This window comes from Barbus barbus, assembly GCF_936440315.1.
Source record: "Barbus barbus genome assembly, chromosome: 29".
NCBI classification, from domain to species: Eukaryota; Metazoa; Chordata; class Actinopteri; order Cypriniformes; family Cyprinidae; genus Barbus; species Barbus barbus.
This window is the reverse complement of record NC_136757.1, coordinates 20,678,149-20,700,517: the sequence shown is the minus strand read 5'-3', so window position 1 is coordinate 20,700,517 and position 22,369 is coordinate 20,678,149. Positions and strand designations below refer to the sequence as shown.

General features: G+C 37.7%; 1 protein-coding gene across 2 annotated transcripts; it reads right to left on the bottom strand.

Moving 5' to 3' along the window:
- Nucleotides 1-7: 7 nt before the first annotated feature.
- Nucleotides 8-22,183, bottom strand: LOC306849686 (endophilin-A2-like). 2 transcript variants are annotated; one of them, XM_079384911.1, is made up of 10 exons: nucleotides 21,838-22,183; nucleotides 9,365-9,433; nucleotides 8,649-8,721; nucleotides 7,871-8,014; nucleotides 7,637-7,770; nucleotides 6,946-7,104; nucleotides 6,136-6,239; nucleotides 5,906-6,039; nucleotides 5,568-5,615; nucleotides 8-2,198 (listed from the first exon to the last, which is right to left on the bottom strand). In XM_079384911.1, the coding sequence occupies exons 1-10, from the start codon at nucleotides 21,880-21,882 to the stop codon at nucleotides 2,005-2,007; spliced, it is 1,104 nt and encodes a 367-aa protein (XP_079241037.1). In that variant the 5' UTR covers nucleotides 21,883-22,183; the 3' UTR covers nucleotides 8-2,004. The 2 variants fall into 2 exon arrangements, with proteins under 2 accessions (XP_079241037.1, XP_079241038.1); XM_079384912.1 differs by lacking the exon at nucleotides 5,568-5,615 and having other exon boundaries at nucleotides 21,838-22,177.
- Between the last annotated feature and the right edge of the window lie 186 nt (nucleotides 22,184-22,369).

Sequence of the window (22,369 nt, the reverse complement as noted above, 5' to 3'; positions counted from 1 at the left end):
AACAAATGGAGCACTTTCTTGAATTTATTTACTTAAAGACAAGTGGACACAATAAGATACAAATATTTAGGGTTTGGGATATTTAAGAATAACAATATAATGCAGTTAAATCTGAAACATACAAGAGGAGACTTTAAAACTACAACATACATCAGCCTGCTATTAAGCTAACATGCAAAAATCATTAATAAAAAAGGTTGAATGGTTTTGTATGCATATAAAAAAAATAATATAATAATAAAAAGAGCAGTACCAGAATGATTTATTTTCATGAAAATCATTCTGGTACCCTCAATTAGATTAGACAGAAATAACCCATTTGTTGTTCTCTTAAACTTGTAGTGTTGCAAAGGCACATCTGTACACATGCTTGTACATCTGTTCACAGCTCATGCCAAATACTGAAACCAAACAAGCCCTTCGTAAATAAAGAAAAAGGACAGACAGAAACTACATAATTAATAATAATTAATATTTTGTTTGGTGTTCTAGATCCATCCGTGCCATCGAAAAGGCACTAAAACTCTTTTTTTCACATTGAAACGGTGATCGTAGCCTGTCTGCTGCAGCACATCTACAACGGTCTGTTACGGTGAGCAAAACAACCCGTGGACAAAACATGTAAACAGATGCTGAGAGGAAAAGGACACAAATGTGCTCTATGCAGACAGGACTTGGGAGTCGGGGTGGAGGGTGTGCAGGTCCATGCTGTTATGGAGTGTGACAAAACAGTATTGAAAAAAACATCCTAAAAACACTGAGTAATGAAGTAATGAATCTTCAAGCACTTTTAAAGCTCTAAAAATACATTGCAAGTGATGGGAGAGAGCAAGAGATGTAGCACCATCCCTTCACTTCTGAAGATGGGAAGAATTTTTTTTTATATAAAAACATTCTGTGTTAATTAGATTTTAATATGGGGCTTATGAGCCAACATCCACCCTAAACACGCCCACATATACACACCTGAAATAACGAGACACTGCCAGCAGCATCAGATGTAGAGACTACCGTAAACTGACATCAAAAGAGGAGAAAGAGAGAGGAAGACTATTATTCAGGCTGCCGGAAGAAGAACTATTTGGCTGTGTTTCCTTCAGAAAACAGTGTGTACATGGTTTGTCTGCCTTAGTGAGTTAGAAGTTGTAAGGGGGGGCACAAAGTGTTTCAAAATGGTTGTAGTGTACATCCCTTAGGTGTTTTAGCTCACCGTTACGACATAATCCAAGGTGCAATTCTGCATCTAATTTCTATTATCTTGTAAAAAATATACATGAAAAATATTAGATGACAAATGGCTATAGAAAAATGTGAAAATTATGGAGCGTACAAAAGGACTATTTCCTTTCTACAGGTCTGTGGATCAGGATTGCTGCACATTAGGACATTGCACGTTCAGCCCCACAGTGCTCACGTGTTCGTCACAGATACAAGGCAGTTTCTCCTTAATCTGAGGAAGGTCAATGTCTCAGCCTGACCAGCAGGTGCAGTAAGGGGACCAGTCGAGTCAAAATGCAACTTCTCACAATCCAACAATTGAGAATTTGTCCTGATTAAGAACAGCCTGTCTACTCTTTAAAAACATGATAATTTCACCACAGGGATATCATAGTCTGTAGTCATTTCTTTTCAGTTAATGCAGCACAAACACTATGAGACATTATTAAAAGACTTGGAAAATAAAGCGAGTTAGTGTGTCTGAAATGTTATCTTAAGGACCAGGCTATACCGTCCATACGTCAGTCAAGCGGTCAGTCAGTCAGTCCTGGAATGTGAAAGGTCATCATTTCCCAAAGTTTCCTCCTTCAAAAAATAAATCAATGTGTAAAAGTGCCAGAGTACAGGTACATTTGGATCAACGGCAACAATGTGGTGAGGATGAAGACCAAGATGACTTTAACTGGCTCCTTTCTCCCTACCTCACTTCCCTCCAGCTTTCTTCCTTTCACTTGTTTTTATTGCTCTTTCTCTCTCTCTCCCCCTCTTTTCCTCAACGAAGACTTCTTAGTGTGGCAGAGGAACGATCAACTCCACGTAGTTGAGAGGGAAGAATCCAGATTGGCCACGCAGCATGCCTTCATACCAGTTTTCATCGATCTGATTGGTCAGAGTGATGATGTCCCCCTCGTGGAAGCCCAATTCGCCTTCGTTCTCCGGATCAAAGTCATAAAGAGCTTTACAGCATGGCTGCTCCGCTGCTATAAGGAGAGATGGAGAGATTTAATGAGAATGGGATATTAAGGAGGGATTTTGGGAATAAGGGATGTTAGTATATAGTGGAAGAAGTAAAAGCTAAAAAGGAAATATATTGTTGACCCTTATAACCAGTGTTGTGCAAGTTACTTCCAAACTGTAATACATTATAGATTACTTGTTACTGTTATTTAAAAGTAATTCCTTACCTTACAATATTACTGTCTCGTTGTAACGTGTTACATGACTCCTGTATTACTTTTAAGTTACTTCACCAAAATAACTACAGAAGTATAACTTAACATTCTAAAATGACAAAATGTACTGCAGAGTATTTTACATCTAATAGAGGGCGATATGGTGAAGCATAATTGACTGTGGGCTATCCAGGCATCTCGCGAATGTACAGTCTTCTGCCATCGCCACCCATTAGCCGCTTTTCCACTGGCCAGTGCGAGCCGGACGGGGCTAATAGCCTCGGTCCTTCGAGCAGAGGCCGAAATCATGCCGTGTTTCCACTGTCGGGCTAGTAGCCTCGCGGCACTCCTGTAAAACCTGCCCTAAACACACCTTCACTGGACTACGTCACACAATATAAAGCTCCACCAACGAGAGGGAGATGAATAAAATAAATCGCTAAACAAATATATCAGAAGCTGTCATTGTTTAGTCTTTATTTACAAACTTGGACACCACAAGTGGCTATTGACTGACCACGAACAGGAAATATAACTTGCAGCATTTTTGATTTGTCTATGCACTAAAGAACCAATGGAATGCTTTCTAAACACTTTAATGCGTAATATCAGTATTGTTATTGTTAACTAAAATTGTTTTCGGTAAAATATAAAAAATGTTAAAAGGGTCTTATTCTCATAACAATAGAACAAACGGCCATCAAGATTAGAAAATACTAATACAGACTACTCTCAGCGTCTTTGATGCAAATTACCTTCTGTCCCAAAAGGTGATAACTCTACTTAATCAATGCAAATTCCAATTGTTAGTCCCTGTTTCCATTTCGAGGGATGTTTATCTTGGTCAGAGTACTTAAAGAAAGTTTGCAAGAAGATCGGGGTGCCTTCAGTAGCCGGAATGAGCCCGTAGTAGGAAGTGTGTTCACACACTTCATACTATGTATTTTTCTAAAGTCAGGTATGTATCTTACTCTTAGATTCATCTTTGTGATTTTGATGTCTTGTATTGATTTGATACCTTTGAATTGGCATAATACATATTTACCTGACTGATAATAAATTGTTACATTTGAATTTATTCTGACTTACTCTGAGATCATTGACTCTAATGAATTGTGCTAAGTCTATAACAATGCAAATCTGCGCTCAGGTTAGTAACGGACTAAAATGTTTTAGAGTTTCCGGCGAACACATTGGCATTAGTTATGTATACTTAGACTATAGAGGCTATTGGGTTCTTCCGTTTAGAACAACAGTGTGTTGTTGACCAACCTAAATTCGGGTCAGCCTCAACCTCTGATTATTGTCAAATTATTCTAACTAAGTGTACGTGAGAAATCACGGCATGGTTATATAAAGTTACTTAGAAGTTGATCAACTTGGTTCTATAGTAATGGTCATGACCTCTGGTTAGATATAGTCTTACCTTAACTAAGTGTTTACAGATCTATGGGGACTAATAAAAGTATTCTAGAATGAGCTAAGTATTTCACGAGCCATCCAGAACAGTAGTCAATCGCCTCTGTCTAATAACCAAGATGACAAGTTTGTGAATATGAGATCCGTACACCGGCCGGTTCGAGACTCAAAGTGTTATAGGAATAAAATAAATGAGATTCAATACGATTAAAGAGTGAAATAGAATAATCAAATATCTGAATAAGAATAAGAATAATTAAAAATGAACAAACAACTGATTGGCATTTCAGCCTCAAATTTGAGATCGTAATAAAATGGAGTAAGATTAGAGTTGAACTTAAATTAAAGAACTTTGCGCATTGAAAAGACCAAACATGCAGGAAACCTTCAGCCACCATTGGACACCTTCCTTGGACCAATCATGTGAACCTTACAAGGTAAATGAAAATGAGAACTATCGAGATGGCAACTGACTGAAATAGCTGTTTTAGTTGAAATACTAAAATTCCTAGAACTAAAACTAATTAAAATAAAGCCATATAAAAATGATAGAAAAACAATTATAGAAGACATAATAGACAAAAACACACAATAAAAAACTAAACTAAAATTAAAATGAAAACTGAAAATACAAAAATAAAAACTAAAATAGTATATAAATGACAGTAAAAATAACACTGTTTTATAGCAGTAAATCAAATCTTTCCCAGACCAGTCAGTCAAACCAGTCATGGAGTGCAATATGTGTTAGTGTTTAACAGTTTTAATCTCACTACAACCGCCTGGGTTAGGACGAGGTGCTCTGTGTTAGTGAGGGGTCAGATGCCAAAGCCTGGGTCTGTAGTCATGTGACAGAAGACCTCCAGTTTTAGTCTGTAGCAGGGGATCACTCTGTTAGGTGGGGCAGCACTCTGTGCTTGAGGCCAACACACATGCGCACACACACACACACACACAAACACACACACACACACACACACACACACACAGATACTCATACAGTCGTCCTCTCTTACATACATAGGCATCCAGAACAGACACCCTGCAACAAGACACTATGCAACCTGTAGTTTGCTGTACATCAGTGCAATAAACTACCATTACCAAGAGGCATTACATCCTGATTATCATCACCACCGATAGTGGAGTTAACAGAAAACAAATTCAATCAACAATTATGGTAGATTTGCTTGCCTCTTTGTTTTGACTGCCATGATGTGCATATTTTTGTAGCTGTTGTGCAACTTCCCTCCACATTCTTATTTGGTTCTCCTCCATATAAAAATGCCAGGCATGCAATGACATTAACATTCAAGTTGACATGATAAGCCCATAATTATTTTATGCCTGATAACAGATAAATGGCCTATTAAATGTCCTGTTTACAAAAAATATATAAAAATAAATAAATAGATATTAAATAAGAAATTTTAAATTCTAAGTTACTCGTATACAACACTTTAATGTACAGTTATGTAAAATGGATATTCATTTTGATGATTACATTCAACAGTGTTATTAAATTATCATTAAATGATCATTAAATGAAGGAAATCTAAGTCTACAAATATTCGACATGAAAATGCACAATTAAATATCCAATATCTGGTCAAATATAATGATTATATACCAAAAATATTTGCCATTTTGCACATTCCTACTTTCTTTATACTTGCACCTTCCCAAACTTATCCTCCACCCCCAACACACATAAACTTTCCCATGCAAACACACACAGAGCCACACACTCTGACTCACGCAATCTGGATTTCCATATGGATATTCTGTCAAACTGGCGGTACGGCTCTGATGACGTAATGGGAAGAGAACACAGAACAGGGTCACTGGCTGACGAAGAGAACAGCTGACAGCTGTCCATTTGTCTTGCCTATCCCGCCACACGCACAGGCGGTCTCATCACACCCTGCCACCGGGCCACAACCGCACAAAGCACAATGTGCCTTTCTCTCACTAGTCTCAAGTCCAAGGCATTTCCTCAAATGTAATGAAGATCATCTATCCTCATCCAGGAACAGCTAAATAAGTAAAATGGGCATTATATGACCGTGTTAAGAAGGTAAAAGATCTTGTCTTACCTGCATTGCGCATGGGTGGAGCAGATGCCGGGGTGAAGCCACCGTTTGACTGTTCGTTGGTGTCTCCAAACTCAATTACAGGCTTGGGCTTGGGCACATACTCTTTACGAGGACGTGACTGAGCATCTTGCATCCTGGTTGGTTAAACGAAAGTCATATATTGCTTCTTTCGACAGATCAAAGAACAAACACACATGCTTTGCAAATTGCACATGTGCCCACATACACACCTGTCTCTGACTTTGTCAGAAAGCTCATCCAGGATCTGAACAGCCTGTCTGTGGTACTGCAGTTGAGACTCAACCAGTGACGACAGCTGGCTCACCTGCTCGATCTGCACAAGAACACACAAACATTAAATATATAAAGATGCACTCATGCACATCTATGCTTATGGTAACACTGGGAAATAACAACGACATTCCTATGCAAATAGCCTAGTTAATGAGTCATTTCTGAGGCCTTGAGTTCTCACGAGTCTTACTAGACTGCTAAATTTAGACTGGGAGCTCTTCTAGCTGTTCACACTAAAGGCTTACTATGGTTTAAAACTGTACTATACTGTCTTCAGTGTATTACTTTACATCTAGCACTTGATGACTTAAAATAAAATAGTCAACTTTTTCCAAAGACTCCACCAGCCGATGTTTATTCCCTCATCAAGTTATGGTCATTCTCAACCAATAGATGGCGCTCTGACATCTCCCTAAAACATCAGATAAAAGCTACAGCCATGGAGCAAGAGGATTTTAATCCTTTTGGCTGCACTACAGCTTTATTGGCTTACCTGTCTTGACCCCATGGATGGGTTGGAGTCAAAAAAGGACAGAAAAAGTTTAATCTTCAATACTGCTAATTCTGAAAGTGACAGCCTTTGCCAAAAGTTCTTAAGATAGAGACAGTTGGTGCAAAATCAGTAAGGCAAGGTGTTCCAGACAAACACTGAATTATTCAGTGCTGCTAACAGGATTAGCACAACCCCCCAGAAAACACAAAAAACACCAAATGAAGCATCAAGCTGTCAGATGGTAAATCCTTACATCAGTTTCCAGAAGATTGTACATGCTGATCTCAGCCACTTCCTTAGATTCATGGAACTTCTCCAGAGCCTGCCTGACCTCTTCATCTGGAATTTTCCCCTGACGTTTCTTCTTATAGTCAAAATCCAGCCTGCGTCCTTCGAGCTTTTTCAAATGGTGCTGAGAAATAGGGAAACTCTTCATTTCAATACTACCGGTGTGGAATTGACCACATGAGCTCTAAATGTAAAATCTGTTCCTTGAGAAGGAAAAGGAGTATTTTATGGTATAGAGGTTATTATTATTCAGCTCATCATTAAATCAAAACAAACTGCCAATATTTAATTCTTGTAAATGGTTTAGCATATTTTATCTGCACCTTCAGGAAAAAATGTGCATACATTCCATCGTTAGGGTATAACAGCTTGTCACTGGGGCAGTTCGCATGAAGGGATATCTACCTAATCTACCAATGAAAGGTGCATATTAGTACCTTATATAGCAGTAATATGTACCCTTAAGGTACTACTATGAACCTTACTCTAAAGGTACTGTCCCAATGACAAGCTGTTGTATCCCTAACGGCACAATTTTTGCACTTTTTTTCTTAGAATGTGGGCATCATATAAAAATTATACAGGTAGCTTTAAATTATATATGTGTGTGAGACTGTAATGAGAATGTAATGCAAATGCAGAGAATGTAAGCAAACCTGTATTTCTCTCAGGTCCTTGTCAGCCAGGCCTTGTAAAGGGTCGATGAAATTCTGTTTGACATCAATGTCCAATGAATCCTTCACCTCTGCTAGCCTCTTCATACTTTCACCAACATCAACTAGAGCACCACCTTCAGACACATACGTGGTTGTTTTGTACATTTTGTTTGCAAGAGAATTGCAAACTAAATTTCTGAGGTTTCAAGAGCTGCACTCATTTGGTAAACCTACCAAAGTTTGTGTCCTCTCCGAGTTCTCTGCCAAACTTTGCCATGCATTCTCCCAGCAGCCCCTCTGCCTGTGGATAACCTGGACTCTTCACCTGCCCTCTAATCTTGGACATGGTGTTCAACATAGAGAGCTTTGCACGTGATGCTGTGTGAAAGGAACGGAAGGAAAAATATGTTTTAAAGTAATAATCAATCATGTTTATTGCATGCATCTGTTCTGCCAGAAAAAAAGTATACATCTATTTTGATGCTGAAGCTTAGCTCATGTATACAGCTTTTCAAAGCATTTGATAGCGTGCGTGAACACAGGCGTTCAACACATGCATGCTAAAAAGTTTCATCCTTGTTCAGTGCCTGCATATCTCTCCAGATGTTAGCATCGATAAAATGTCTCTGCACTTGTTTAAACTAGTTGGAAATAAACTTGCTTAGGAATATGCCTACTTTCATACTATATGGTAGCTGAAAAACAATACATGAACTGAATAATAATAAGTCCGAATTCACAGCATTCATAAAACAGTAGGCAAAAAGTTCCTGATTGACTTAACTCAAGACTACTGACGAGATTGTGAAGTGCAGATCTAATCATCCCATGAGGCCATGGAAGAGGTTTGTAAATAAAAAGTGGATTTGCAATAAAAGTGAAGTGACTCAACTGACGCCATAGGTCACGTGAACGTGAAAGCATGGCGGATGTCGCACTATGCTGATGATAAACATTTGTGTCACACACTATATGCATACCCGTAAAAAACGAAGTACATTTTTGGTCTTACCTGGATTGGGCTGCAGGTATTCTGATGTTTTAGAGATGACGTCTATTACAGCTTTATTTGTCACATCTACTTTCTATAGAAACACAGAGGGGAAGTCACCAAACTGAGAACACACACACAACCAGGACAGACACACTAACCAAGACACAATAAAAGAACAAAATTTCTTTGTAATGACATAAATATCACCTTCCAGATGAGGTTTATTTTGCTATAATAGCCAGCAGACTATAATTTATAATTTTCTTATATTTTCTGCATTGAATATCCCTACGTAAAATCTATCAGAGCACTGCTCTTTAATTCATCTTTATGTGCTATGATTCTAAGAAACCATTTACTAAAATACAGAATTATAGAAGAACTGAATGAAGAGGCAATATCAAATCTGTGAAGCCATTAATGTTCAGTGTTGAACAAACAGATGATATCACTCGGGTATAGAGGAGAGGATTAAATTGGATCGGAGGGGATTTTACACTGCAGTGAATAAACATTTCAGATAATTATTAAAAACAGACAATTCTGGATCACTAAAGCCATGCCACTTTCACTTCATAAGCAAAAGAAACTTTCCAGAAAAACACAGGTGGTCTAGAAAATCTTACTGATGGATGTGTGGGACAGAGATCAAGTCTTTGAATCACTTAATGTGTTTAAATCAATGTTTTTAGAAAGATTGTTGGCTGCAGTGTGGGAAAATACTATCCACTTACTCTCTCCAGGTCCTTGAACTCCTCGTCCAGTTTAGTTCCCTCAGCACCACCAACCTTCTCACTCACCATCTGACACAAACAGAGGAAGATCCAGTATAATCACTGTATTACAGTAAAATATGCTAAATATAACTGAAAATCAGGTTGTACTGAAAATCTAAATCAAACCAAGACACAAATCACACACAGTGTGACCAGTTTAATCCAATTCATGAACAAATAACAGAGATATTTATATCAAAATGAAACAAGTTTTGTGTTAAGGGTTGTGAAACCTGCATCAGAATCAGAATCACTGTGTAATCAAAAATATAAATATATAAAAAGTAGTGTCATGACATTTTAATAAAAAAAAATATTAAAACACATACAAATGCTGCATATACAGTAGAAATATGATATGATTCACCTAGTTCACTTTTAGAACTGTCAGTGATTATGTAATTAATTGACAATCTCCCTGAATGTCAGGCAGAGAAAACACTAATAATGTTATGTAAAAGAAAAACTGTGTGGTGTTAGAAGCTATTTTTTCAAGTCTAAACCACACATAAAAGCAAGGACAGCGGCAGTTTTGACTCACAAGGGGCCCAAGGCAATATCAAACATGACCAAAATTTGCCTCAGATTCTGTGAGACAGATGTTTATCAATTTACACTTCCCTCCACACAACATATAAACGGGGTAGAAAATAGCTAACTTTCACAAGGCACTCATTTTAGCACTGTACACATGTAAATCCAATTAGCCCTCCCCTCACCTCATTTCTCTTGCACTCAATTGGGAGGGATCATTTTTCCCTCTGTATGTCCAAAGTGTTCATTCTTAAAACTCTGACTGACTCCAATAAGAAAATTTATTCTTAGTTCATCATTATGAATATTATACAGCACACCATCATCATGCATTACTTAACTGTATTAAAGTGACAACAAAAAAAGCTTTGTGTGAACCTGTGTCTGCCACAACAGTTGTTGTTCTCAGGACTCAGAAACACTCATCTTAATGTCCTGAACATGCAATAGAGAACCAAAGACAGTGATTGTGCAACTGTTGAAACAAGGCCACATGTTAAGTCTCAATCCTCACCAACATATGTTATTGGTTTTATTGGGTTTTTTTTTAACCCTAACTGGAGGAAGCATATATTTCAACATGGAAAGCGCTGGATGTTTGTCACATCACGTCATTTTATGGTGGTAACTTGCAATGTCGAGAAGTTCATTTTGTGTTTATTCTGTTTCTATGACTGTGTTGAAGATTATACATCTATAACCACCTGTTTCTGTGAATTTTTCTCCTACTCTATACAGTAAGCGCTTCCTTTGGTCTACTTAAACATCCAGGACTAGTTTGTGAACAACACAATCCAACTCATCTTTTAAGTCCGTCCAAAGTTTAAAAAGACTTTTTCTCAAAACTATTTAAAATCCATTAAGGGAGGTTCTTGCAACATCTGCTATATAAATTACAAAGATATCTCTTGCTGCTAGGTTTGAAGAAAAAAAATAGCACTGCAATTCAAATTATTTAAACTATTTTAAACTACTGTCAACTAAGGGCTGTCAATTGAATTAATTACATATGTTGATCACAATAAATGAATGTTAACACCACCATGCACAAAAGCAACCCTAAACAACTTGTTACAATTAGATCAAGATGACTATCACAGTTATATTAAGCCAAACACATCAGCACAAGAACGCTCCATTAAAACCGAAGCTGTGTTTGACAAAGAGGTGTCTGCTTGCAGTGACCTTTTCACTCCTATATCCTCCAAGCATGTTTGCATATTTGTGCAATTCAGTTTGTTTGGCAAAGCAGGGCACAAAACAATAGAATTAATAATTAAATCAGTGTTTTGTGGCAAATCAAGCAGCACGTCCAAACGTCTCCAATATGTTGAGGTGGGGAAAGACACTGGATAGAGGCAACGCTATAAACTGGGTGGAAAACATGATCTGGCGGCTTAGATTAAGGCCACAGATAAAGACTGACGTGTTCAAGTTCCTTTTAATTTAACATTCAAATGAAGGCAGTATTGTCAGTGCCACCATCCCAAACTATTTCAAATGCAATTTCGTAAACAATCTTGTGGTAAAAGAATTTATATAGAGCTTACATTTGCTGATACTTTTCAGATACTTTAAATGTTTTTAAAAGAAGTGTCTCTTTGCCTCACCAAGACTGCATTTGTTTGATCATAAGTACAATAAAAAAAAACTAATTATTATTGGGAAATATTTTTACCATTTAAAATAATTTTCTGTTTTAATACATATTAAAATGTAATGTATTCCTGTACAGCTGAATTTTCGGCAGTCATTACTCCATATTTTTCAGTGTCACAAAATCGAATCTAAATCTAATATGCTGATGTGGCGCTTATTAATTATTCCTTATTATTACCGACATTCAAAAAAAAAAAAAACTCATTTATATGAATTAATGTTTTTTGTGGAAATTATGATTTTTTTTTCTTTGATAAAGAGAATGTTCAAAAGAACATTTTTAATAACCATTAAAAACAGATTTTTTAATAACAACTGTGTAAAATTTGGTACTATCACTTTTGATTAGTGGTCGACCGATATATCGGCCAATATTTGGCATTTTTCAAATATTGGCATCAGCCGATAAGTTTTTCTGTTTGGCCGATGCGTTCGACGCGGGACTTTTATTTTCTGAGCACACAGCCCTCACATTCTCCCTGTTGTTCACTTTCATCGTTCTGTCTAATACGGAAAGAAGTCTGTCTAATAATCAGATAGAAGGGTTAAACAAAGGAATTAAAATGTATACAAAAAAGTATTAAAAATCTGCGATCAGCGGGCGCTCAGTGCTCATGTCTCCCGACGAGAGCAGCCTCAGCTCGGCTAGTCCTTCTGACATTTGCTGCTGGCTCTGATGTCTCTAGTGGTTAAACAGAAGATGTCATTTGTTTTGGGTAAATCTAACATCGAATCTTTGGTCTTTATTTTATAATTCTATTAACCTATTAATTTGTTAATATGAAAATTAAAAGAGGCAATACTGTTTGATATATTTTGTTTCATTGTAATGCATGTATGTTCTCTAAATTACATTTCTGCGGCTATTAATATGTTTAAACGAAACTGAAAAGAGGCAGTGGTGTTTGATATCATATTTCATCTTATTGTAAATACAGTGAGGAAAATTGCAGTAGCCAAGGTGAGCTGACTGATGTTGTCAAGTACGCTGCTCTTTGCAGAATTACCAGACTTGCGTCGTCCCGTCTGTGGGAGTTCACACTCCCGAGTTGAACTTGCGAAGTCCGAACTACAGAGGATGCAAGTCCGAAATTTGTATTGAGAAACACGCGCCGACCTATGTCACCAGACAATTTGCCTAATCTTCTCGGTATTTTAGATCATGATGGAAACGCAGACAGCAACAGGTCTGGGGGAAAAAAAGTTCCTGGGACAAATTGTTCCAGGTAATTTCGGTGGAAAAACAGCTAAATTTGCCAGTCACCGCCAGCATTTTTGATGATTTTCACTACAATTTCATGACCTCCAGAATATTTTGATATTTTAATATTTTGATGAATATTCTGAACATGCAATACATCAAAAATAAAGAAGAGAGCCTCTACTTTGAAAAAAAATAAATAATCTAGCTTCAAGCATTCTTTGAACTAGGGATGCATCGATCCGATACTCGGGATCGGCATCGGCTCCGATACAGTCATTTTCTGCGGATCGGGTATAGGTCAGACGAGACCGATCCAAATCCGATATTGTGCGTATACTATTCTGTGTTATTGTTGAGCCCCACGAAAGGCACAAAAACATTATAAAGCACCATAACGTTTTCATGCACTATATTTCAAATGTTCTGAAGCCGTTCCATAGTTTAATCTGAGGTACAGATGAATATTTAAATCGTTAAATTCAAGTTCAGGTAAACTCTTCTCTCCGCTGCGTCTGTCTGTCATCCTCCATTCAGCATTCAAACTGCGTGTCGCGTTCGGTTACTACAGTAAAACTCTCTTCAAGAGCCCACAGTAACTGAGGTTTAAAACTGTTTTTAAACTGTTTAAGATGTGACAAACTGTTAACGCACAGATTTATTACACTACGCATCAATAAATTTTCCCTTTGTACTTTGAAATTTTCTATGCTCAGAGGGCTGTGCAGCCTGTGCGCTGTGACTCCGTGTTGTTTCAAGTGCATCATTCTGAGCACGGGATGTGCATACGCGCTTTGTGCCGCTCTGTATTGGAGCCTTTCGTATCATAATACTTTTGCCCAATGAAAGATTATTAATTGTCTTTCTTCTTGTTCTGTCCTATCTATCATATGAATGCCGCCTTCATTACTGTGCTATAAAGAATTGTCTTTAAATTTTATAGTAGCCTTTATATTTCTATATAAATGCATTTTATTGTTTTTTTATTAATGTATTTACAACAATACAAAGAGCACCAGTGTACCATTTGACCAGATTTAGTCCAACACATTCACTTTTATTTGTAAATAAAAATGTTTCACTAGGTTTTATAAAATTATTGTGCACCCATGATTTTTCTAGAGTATCTTTTGCTGCTGAATTATCCATAAAAATTATAATAATTTGTATTTTTGTCATAGATTATTATATATTTTTTATTTCATATTTGTTATTTTTCATTAAAATGAAGTTATCGATATGTAGTAGATTGTGTTTAACACAGAAGTATAGAAATTCTACATCGATTAAAAAAAAAAAAAACTGCGCTAATATCGGATTGGATCGGTATCGGCAGATACTCAGAATTTTCGGTATCGTATCAGTTCTGAAAAAATGGTATCGTTGCATCCCTAACTTGAACGTAGGTAAGTTTAATAAAAAAAGCAACATTTTGAGCAAAAAGCTGAGAAAAATCTAATTTTTATCAAATACTATATCTGGATCATTCAGTACGATGATCAAAGTAGAGGTCTGCAACCAACTAGATTTCTTGCGACGTGGGATTAATTCCCAAATAAAAAGCAGTAGCGGTCAGTAACTCTGGTGTAATTTGAACGGGAGCGGGCGGCCTAACAATATCCCGTTGCCAACGTCCTTTCAGAACAGCATATCTGTGCTTTATTCTTATTGACCACTGGTAAAGCCTGCACTCAGGACTGTTATGCACGCATGAACCGGTGCTTCGTTTATTTGCGAGGTCTGTGCACGGTGCATAATGGTCTTCAGAGCTAGGGTTAGGTACCAAAACCCGGTGCCTCAGCCAGAACAGGTAGGTTGTCGATGAATGACAGCAGAATAAAGGATGGAGCAAAGTGTGGATGTGCTGTCCTTGAAGAACGCTCAACTCGGTTTTGTTTATATTTTGCTTAGCCTATTATTTTAAATGACAGATGTCTCTCTCCGTCACTTTTCCTACTGTGTTAACAGCAAGATGTTAAACGAATTTAGTATTTTGACAAGACAAATAAAATAAATACAATTTTGTGCAGACTACACTTTTATTTGTTAGCCTATCTCTTTCTTTTAGCAGCAGAAATTTAAATGTGAGATTCTGGAAAGGAGATCTATATTTAGCGGGAACGGTCGGGTCGGGGAGAAATTTTTTCAAAGCGGACAGCGGGTGAACAAAGAGTGAATATATCGCGGGTGGGTGTGGAATATAACCTCGCGAGAGTGGGACTAAAAAACAGTCCCGCGCAGACCTCTAGATCAAAGTATAGATGAAGCAGATCGCTTTCATCAGCACTCCCAAAGCTTGCACAGTCTTTTACCACTGAATGGATCAACATTTCACTCTGTAACATTAGCCAGTTTTCATTCATATGCTTTTTATTGTTTCTGCATCTTCCTCGCCTGTGTTTTTGATCAAGTGATTCTAGACTCATTCAGGAGACGCATAAAAGCGCCCCCGCTTGTATTACAGTGGAAACCCAGAAAATTATGTGTTTGGCAGGGAAGCTTTGTCTCATGAATAACGGAAAATTCTGTGACTGGCGGGGAAAGAGTTAATGTATCTTTGCATTAAGGGGGCAGTTCACCCAAAAAAAAGAAAATTACCCCATGATTTACTCACCCTCAAGCCATATAATAGCTTTATAATGGCAGTGAATAGTGGTAAAGGTTTTGTAGCAAAATAAAGTGGATAAATCCATCATAAAAAGTAATCCACACAGCTCCAGGGGTGGATACAGGCCTTCTGCAGTGAATCAATGCATTTATGTAAGAATAATATCCATATTTACAACTTTATAAACCATAATCTTCAGCTCTCGCTAACTGTTGTACACATGTTCATGAGAGTGGCGTTTCAGCAGATGACGTGGGACGCAGGCATACCATAAGCTCCGGTGAGAATATGCCAGTCTTGCGAGAACCAAGTTTTGTTTCGAAGAAAAGGAAAACCAGTCTCCAGTCAGGCTTATATTGAAATCCTCTGAATTGTTATTATTATTTTATTTTTTACAAATCCCCTTTTTGTACTTCTCATTCGTGTCTGGTGCTTTGTTTTGCTCTCTCCTCTGTGCTTCCACATTTGTCACTTCTCACCGGAGCTTACGCTACGTCTTACGCTGGAACACCACTCTCTTGTGAACGCGCATACGGCAGTTAGCAGAAGCTAATGATTACGGTTTATTAAATTTTAAATATGAATATTATTCTTACACTTGACCACTATTCACTGCTATTATAAAGCCTGGAAGAGCCAGACCACTTTTAATATAACTTAATATAAGGATGGCATGAGGGTGAGTAAATTGTGGGGTAATTTTCATTTTTGGGTGAACTACCCTTTTAACATCTTTCACAAAAAAACCAAACAAGCTTCATTTGACACGTATTCCAGAAAATATATATATTCAAAGAAATCCAGAGACACCAAAAGACCATTTGTTGTCTCCAAGAGTAATGATCTCTATCAGACACCCGCAATGAAACTATACACCTTAGACAGCAGGCAACATGATAATGTATATTTATGAGTGAAAGAGTCCTTATCAGCAGCTAAAGAGATAGTACAGAGGCTTGGCTCTGACACACACTTTCGATAAAGTATGCAAAGTACCGCTAACTTTGACACAAATATTGCATGCAAACAAACAGCCAGCCATGTAGCCAAAGCAGACCCAGCAGGAGAAGAGTGAAGACCAGACTCCATAGATAATGCTTGTGAATCTAATGAAGAGAAGAATGCATGACTGTGAGTAAACTGCCACAGAGACAAATGCAGTAAGGACTTACACAATCCCCACACAACAAAACAAATGTCAAGCAAATGTGTTACTAGGTAGACACCTGACTAAAGGTGATAGATCTGCTTTTTCAGCTAAAATACTTTCTACTATACCACCTTATGCCGAGGCAACTACAAAGTATTCGTAGGATGACTTCTAGGAGTGTAAACTATGTGGCACAGTTAAAACATTGCTGTTTGTTGAAGTACCCCAAAAAGCCTAATACAGCAACACCGGAGCAATGCCAATGGCATCTTGTTTGTCTGACCAGTGGAGGACAGTGGGACTATTCACGAAAACAGTTCACTGTACTGCAGTGGTGCAGAAATTATTACCTTTTAGGCTGGCACCACCCCACTGACTGCAGTCGGTCAGAATTAGATGGATGAACTCCAGTTTACAGGAGCCAGTCCACTTTCCAATTTCCAGACTTAATGAGTGTATCCACATTCTAAACAATGACACCATTACCCATGTAATATATTTTAAGCTAATAATTAAATACAAGTTTTTTTGTCAATAGAAAATTGCTATTAAAAATATTGATAACAGCGGATAGACAAACCCAAAATCTTCACACTTAGCTTATTTGAGCCCTCCAAATGCTCTGAGGTTGGTTAATGCTTGTATATGTGAACAAACCAAGCGATCTCCTAAGTGCGGTTCATTTGTGGGTCTATTTGTGGATCAATTTCCTCATGATGTGTGAAAGCAATGATGTCCTGGTATGCTTTGTATGGACCAACATAACAGTAAAGCCCGACTCACACTGTGTGATTTTGGCCACGATTTGGTCGTCTGAGACAAATTTGGAAAATCCTAAAAGATTCTTATAATCCTAGGCTAAAATCTGTAGTCTTTGATCGCTGGTTTGACATGTTCACCGACAGCCGATTAATGGCTGTTGCGATCAAATTTAATCTCTGACAAAATTCTGGCAGTGTCAGAAGATTTGGCGCAGTCCTGCAGTGTGACTACCCCTACGATGAATGTTACACTGTCTCTGTTTTTCAAGACAAGCTATGAGCAGAATTAATGCTAGAGAATTTTTCCATCAGCCATAAACTCCGGTGCTCCCATCCTCCGCTCACGGAATTAATCTGATATGTTGTCTTTTCTTTATAAACACTTGTTGCGCTGCTGTTTTCATGTGGGTGTGTAGAGCTGCATATACACTATTCTTCTTAAATACTCCGGTATTGCCGCCGTTCGTATACTTTTCATGACAGCCAACATTTTGGTCCCGCGTGCAATGCAGTTCACAGTCACTGGACATGTATGGGTTGATAATGTAAAACTCCGGACAAGTTTTCTTGCACGCACCCGTTTTTAACTCGTCTTGACTGTCATACAATCTGACATTAATGACAACTGAGAACCCATAGTGTGACATGATCATCATGTTCGTACAGTCTGACAAGTACAATCCTAAAGGACTTTATAAAACAAATTAATAAAAAATATATTAGCACAGTGTGAGCCCGGCTTAATTCTTGAAATTAAACTAAGTATTTTATAATAGTACGACTCTGTATCTAAACTTTTATATTAATAAAAGTTGCGACAGCGTTTACAACAAGTTTCTGTGCTTCTGAATGTTTTAGGATATACGTTGAGTGATTTCTGATGTCTGTGTGTGATGTGCATGCGTGTCAAAGAAAGAAATGCATCAATATAGAACTCTGATTAAACTACCTTGGAACTATCTGTACTTTGAGCAGTTTTAATGTATAATGTTATCAAGTATTCAATATATGGCCTATATTTCTTGAGAAAAACAATAATTACTAAAACTGAACAATGAAATACAGCTTATTATGAAGAAAAAAAAAAATCAGGAGCAAAGAAACATTAATACTTATCTGAGCAAAAAAAGAAAGTTGAAATAAATAACTATAGACATAGCCCAATATTCCCTTTTAGTTTTAAATTAGACTGAAACACATTTTTAAAGCTCTGCAAATGTCTTCACCGGTGCATGGTCAGTGATTATCAGCTCTTCCTCAGCCCCTTCCCTGCTCACTTCATCTTCCAAATTCTCCAAGTCAGACTCCAGCATTCCACTGCTACACAGAAAGCTGAGCTCTGAGTTCTTATGAAGTTGTGGTGTGAAAAAGAAACAGTCTGAGATTACTTCAGTGCTGAAGAGGACCAAAAAAAAAAGAACCAGCTTCTTTTTGAAGTCCACTATATTGTGAAGACCATAAAGACTGAGGTCACTTTCAGCTGGTTCCAATTCTGGTTCACTTTAAGCGAACTAGATCTGGTTCTTTTAAAAGGAACTATATGTGAAAACACCCAAAATCCCCTGTTGTCACATCAAAATCCACCAACTTATTTTAGAATTATCAGAATTCTTACTTGTAAATAGTACTTGATTTGTGCATATTTTACTCCTGATTCAGACGAGGTGATCTTTGCATTAAAGAAATTAATATATGAATTTTAGCCAGAAGCAACAGTTTGCGGTTAAAAACATCTTAATGGTGAAGCTTTTCACTTCACAAGACATAAACCGATGGACTGGAGTGAATTATTGTGATGTTTTTATCAGCTGTTTGAACTCTCATTCTGACGTCACCCATTCACTGGAGAGGATCCATTGGTGGCAAGTGATGTAATGCTACATTTCTCCAAATCTGTTCAAATGAAGAAACAATCTCATATCTTTGGGCCCATGGCCTGAGGGGGAGTCAGTTTTCAGCAATTTTTCATTTTTGGGTGAATATTGATTTAACAAAAAAATAAATATAAATAATAATTTCATGGTGACTTTAATAGATTTACATGGAGAAGAAAACATTTAAGCCTAACCTAAAAAATATTGCATTTATCCATGGATTGCATCTTTTGTTTCTTTTGGCAGCAGATTAATTACAGGTATTTTTTGTCCCTATATTAGCCAAGTTAAGCATTTTATAACCCTGTCTCTTTGCAGCGATAACTGCAGCAAGCACGCCAGGTTCTATACCACACAGACTATGCTGTAGTAAGCCGTGTTATCTATCACATGCCAGTTATTCGAATTCTTATGATTTTATTTAGTTCTAACCACTACCATTTGGAAACAAGGCTGCAGAAAGCCAGAGCATAAAAACACTGTTCCTGCTCAGACAAAAAGCAAAATGAATAACATTCCCTGGTGTGTACATTAAAAAAGCAACCTCAAAGTAGCTCAAACAGTACTCCGGACAGCACACTGAGGAAGGGTGGACTGAGGGAGTGACTGGTGTCAGAGTTTGTCTTTTGGCTGGGTGTCCTGCCTGTGTCAAGTATTGATTACTCTGGAATGCTGGCATGAGTTCGCTGCAGCACTGCAGTCCAATAAAAAGAGCCAGGCAGAGCAGAAGAAAGCACAGCAACCTCCCTTAGTGTTGCATGACTCATACTCCGCCTCTCAGGCCCAAATGCTGGTCATTTTCCTTTGCCCTGCTGTACTCCTCCACTCATGTAACCCCCCCACTGTGGATCTGAGCATGTTCCTAACAGAAAACTGGACAACCGATTGTCCATTGCTGCTGAGATCAGCGAACAGGGACAGAGATGCGCTACTTCCCCTACATCTTTGCTCATGTGCCCTTTGTTAAACAACCGCTGGCAATGAGACACTAACAAATTGACAAAAAACACATTAAGTCTTGAGTTAATTACACCATAAACCACAGACAAAGAACCTTCTCACAACACCATCACGACAACGCAAGAGCAGCCAAAATCAGGGAGAGGTTTTCATGATAACACATTTGATTGTCTTCACAGGGTCAAAGTGAGACTTTTGACACATTTTAAGCCAACACAATGCCTGCTGCGAGCCCACGCACATGCATCATTCTGTTTTGCTTTTGCCATGATAAGCCAATATTCAACTAAACTAAATGGATATAGTTTTGTTTAGATATAACTGGCCAGAAAAGCTCTTTCGCCAAAGATATGCTGTTATTGCTGAGTTATTGATGTTATGCAGTCCATGTTCACGCTCCCATCATGTGTATTAATGTATTTGTTAATATACAATTGGAACCGATGTAAACATTAGTCAGTTTTCTGACAGTTTTTAGTTTTCACTTTCCATCCTGTTAATCTTTTGTAAGATCCCATTATTTCAGAAACACCAGTGATCAATTCTGTGATGTTTTGTGGTATTAGCTGCTTTGTCTCAATCATTTGGACACAATTACAGAGATAACAGTATTTGAACTTTTAATTCCTCACTGAGCAAAGCTGGTTATTTTCATCCTGAATATAAGAATTTTCACATATTCTGTATTTAATGTTCTGGCCATAATGTAAATAATAAGATATAATTAATACATTTGAAGTATCTTATGTATCTTCACCCAAAAAATGTCTGAAACATTGGCATACTGTTCTACATAAATACAACACATTGATATATGCAATATATTTATATGCATATTTATTTTTTAAAAAGCTTAAACGGTAAAGCACAGAAGGACTGACCCAAATTCTGCTTGTTTAATCACATGCAGGTTTCTTTAACCCACTGACAAGTTACATGACTGACTTTTGCTCATTTTTAAAACGAAAGCCAGCACTGTACGGCACATTTTCCAGCTACATATTGCCAGCATAAAGCGTGAACCATAGAAACAAGAGAGACACAAACAAAACGTGATTGTCCAACAGATGCCACTGAAGGAAACTGCGGTAATACTGGGTAAACCTGATGCTCCAGTATATTCTTTGTGTATTTCTATGCAGAATTTGTATATATATGCTTATATTTTAAAACAATTTTAATTCACGAGTAGATCATGAACATATGCTTAGTGCCAAATCGTTGATTTTACAGCAGTAAACGTGGCAAATGGAGTGATATCACGTTAGTAAGGTCGGGGGCGTTGTATTGCAATACCAAGCTAAAAGAAAACAGATACTCTTGTGCATATTTTTAACACATTGTAACCTCTAATTAGGCGTGAACGTGCCCATAAAGTGACGCTAACTATTTATGACCAGTGAAAGCTGTAAAACATATTAAATATTGCAATGACTGCAATTTAGGACAAGACCGACAATAAATACAAAGAAGCAAGCAGTATATAACTCTACGGGGATTTCACATTTAATCAGCAGCACGGTTTATCATTGTAAATATTCAGAAACAGTTAAATACACATACGAAACACTTTAAAGTGCAGAATAGCGGACTGAAATTTAGCGCAGCGTTAGCAGGCTAAGCTAATTGGCACAGCATTGCGGTTCAATGGAAGAAAACAACAGAAAAAAAGTAACTCGCAAACCTGGCTGGCTTTGTAAAACTGCTTCTTTAAGCCCGCCACGGACATCTTCAAAGCGTAATCCTCTTTTCGCGACGAAAAAATTAGTTATAAAGTAGGTTTTTATACTGACACAACAGTGTGACAAAAGTCAACGGTCGCTGAGTGAAATCTAAAACTCGAGTCCTCAGATATACGACACCCGCTCCACAAAAAAGTACTCCAGGTGGCTGCTGGGAAAGGTTTTTATAAAGCTATGTTATTAAATGTTCTTCTGGTGGCTTTCTACTAAATTGTGACTTCAATACGGTTTACAGTGCATCCACCGCATTTGTCAGTCTTGAGAAACTAGCGGTTTCCTGCGCAACGCAAGCACATTCCTTGCGCGAGCGGAGAAGGGACTGGAAGCGGGACAGCAGCGCCTCTACCGCTCAGGAAATACACTGCACCCACAGCGGAAGTGCTTCTGTTGACCAGACGATGGAGCCAGATGTCTATTTTACTGGAGCTCTACAAAAACACTGCTAGTTTATTAGTGTTATTAAATACTATGCTG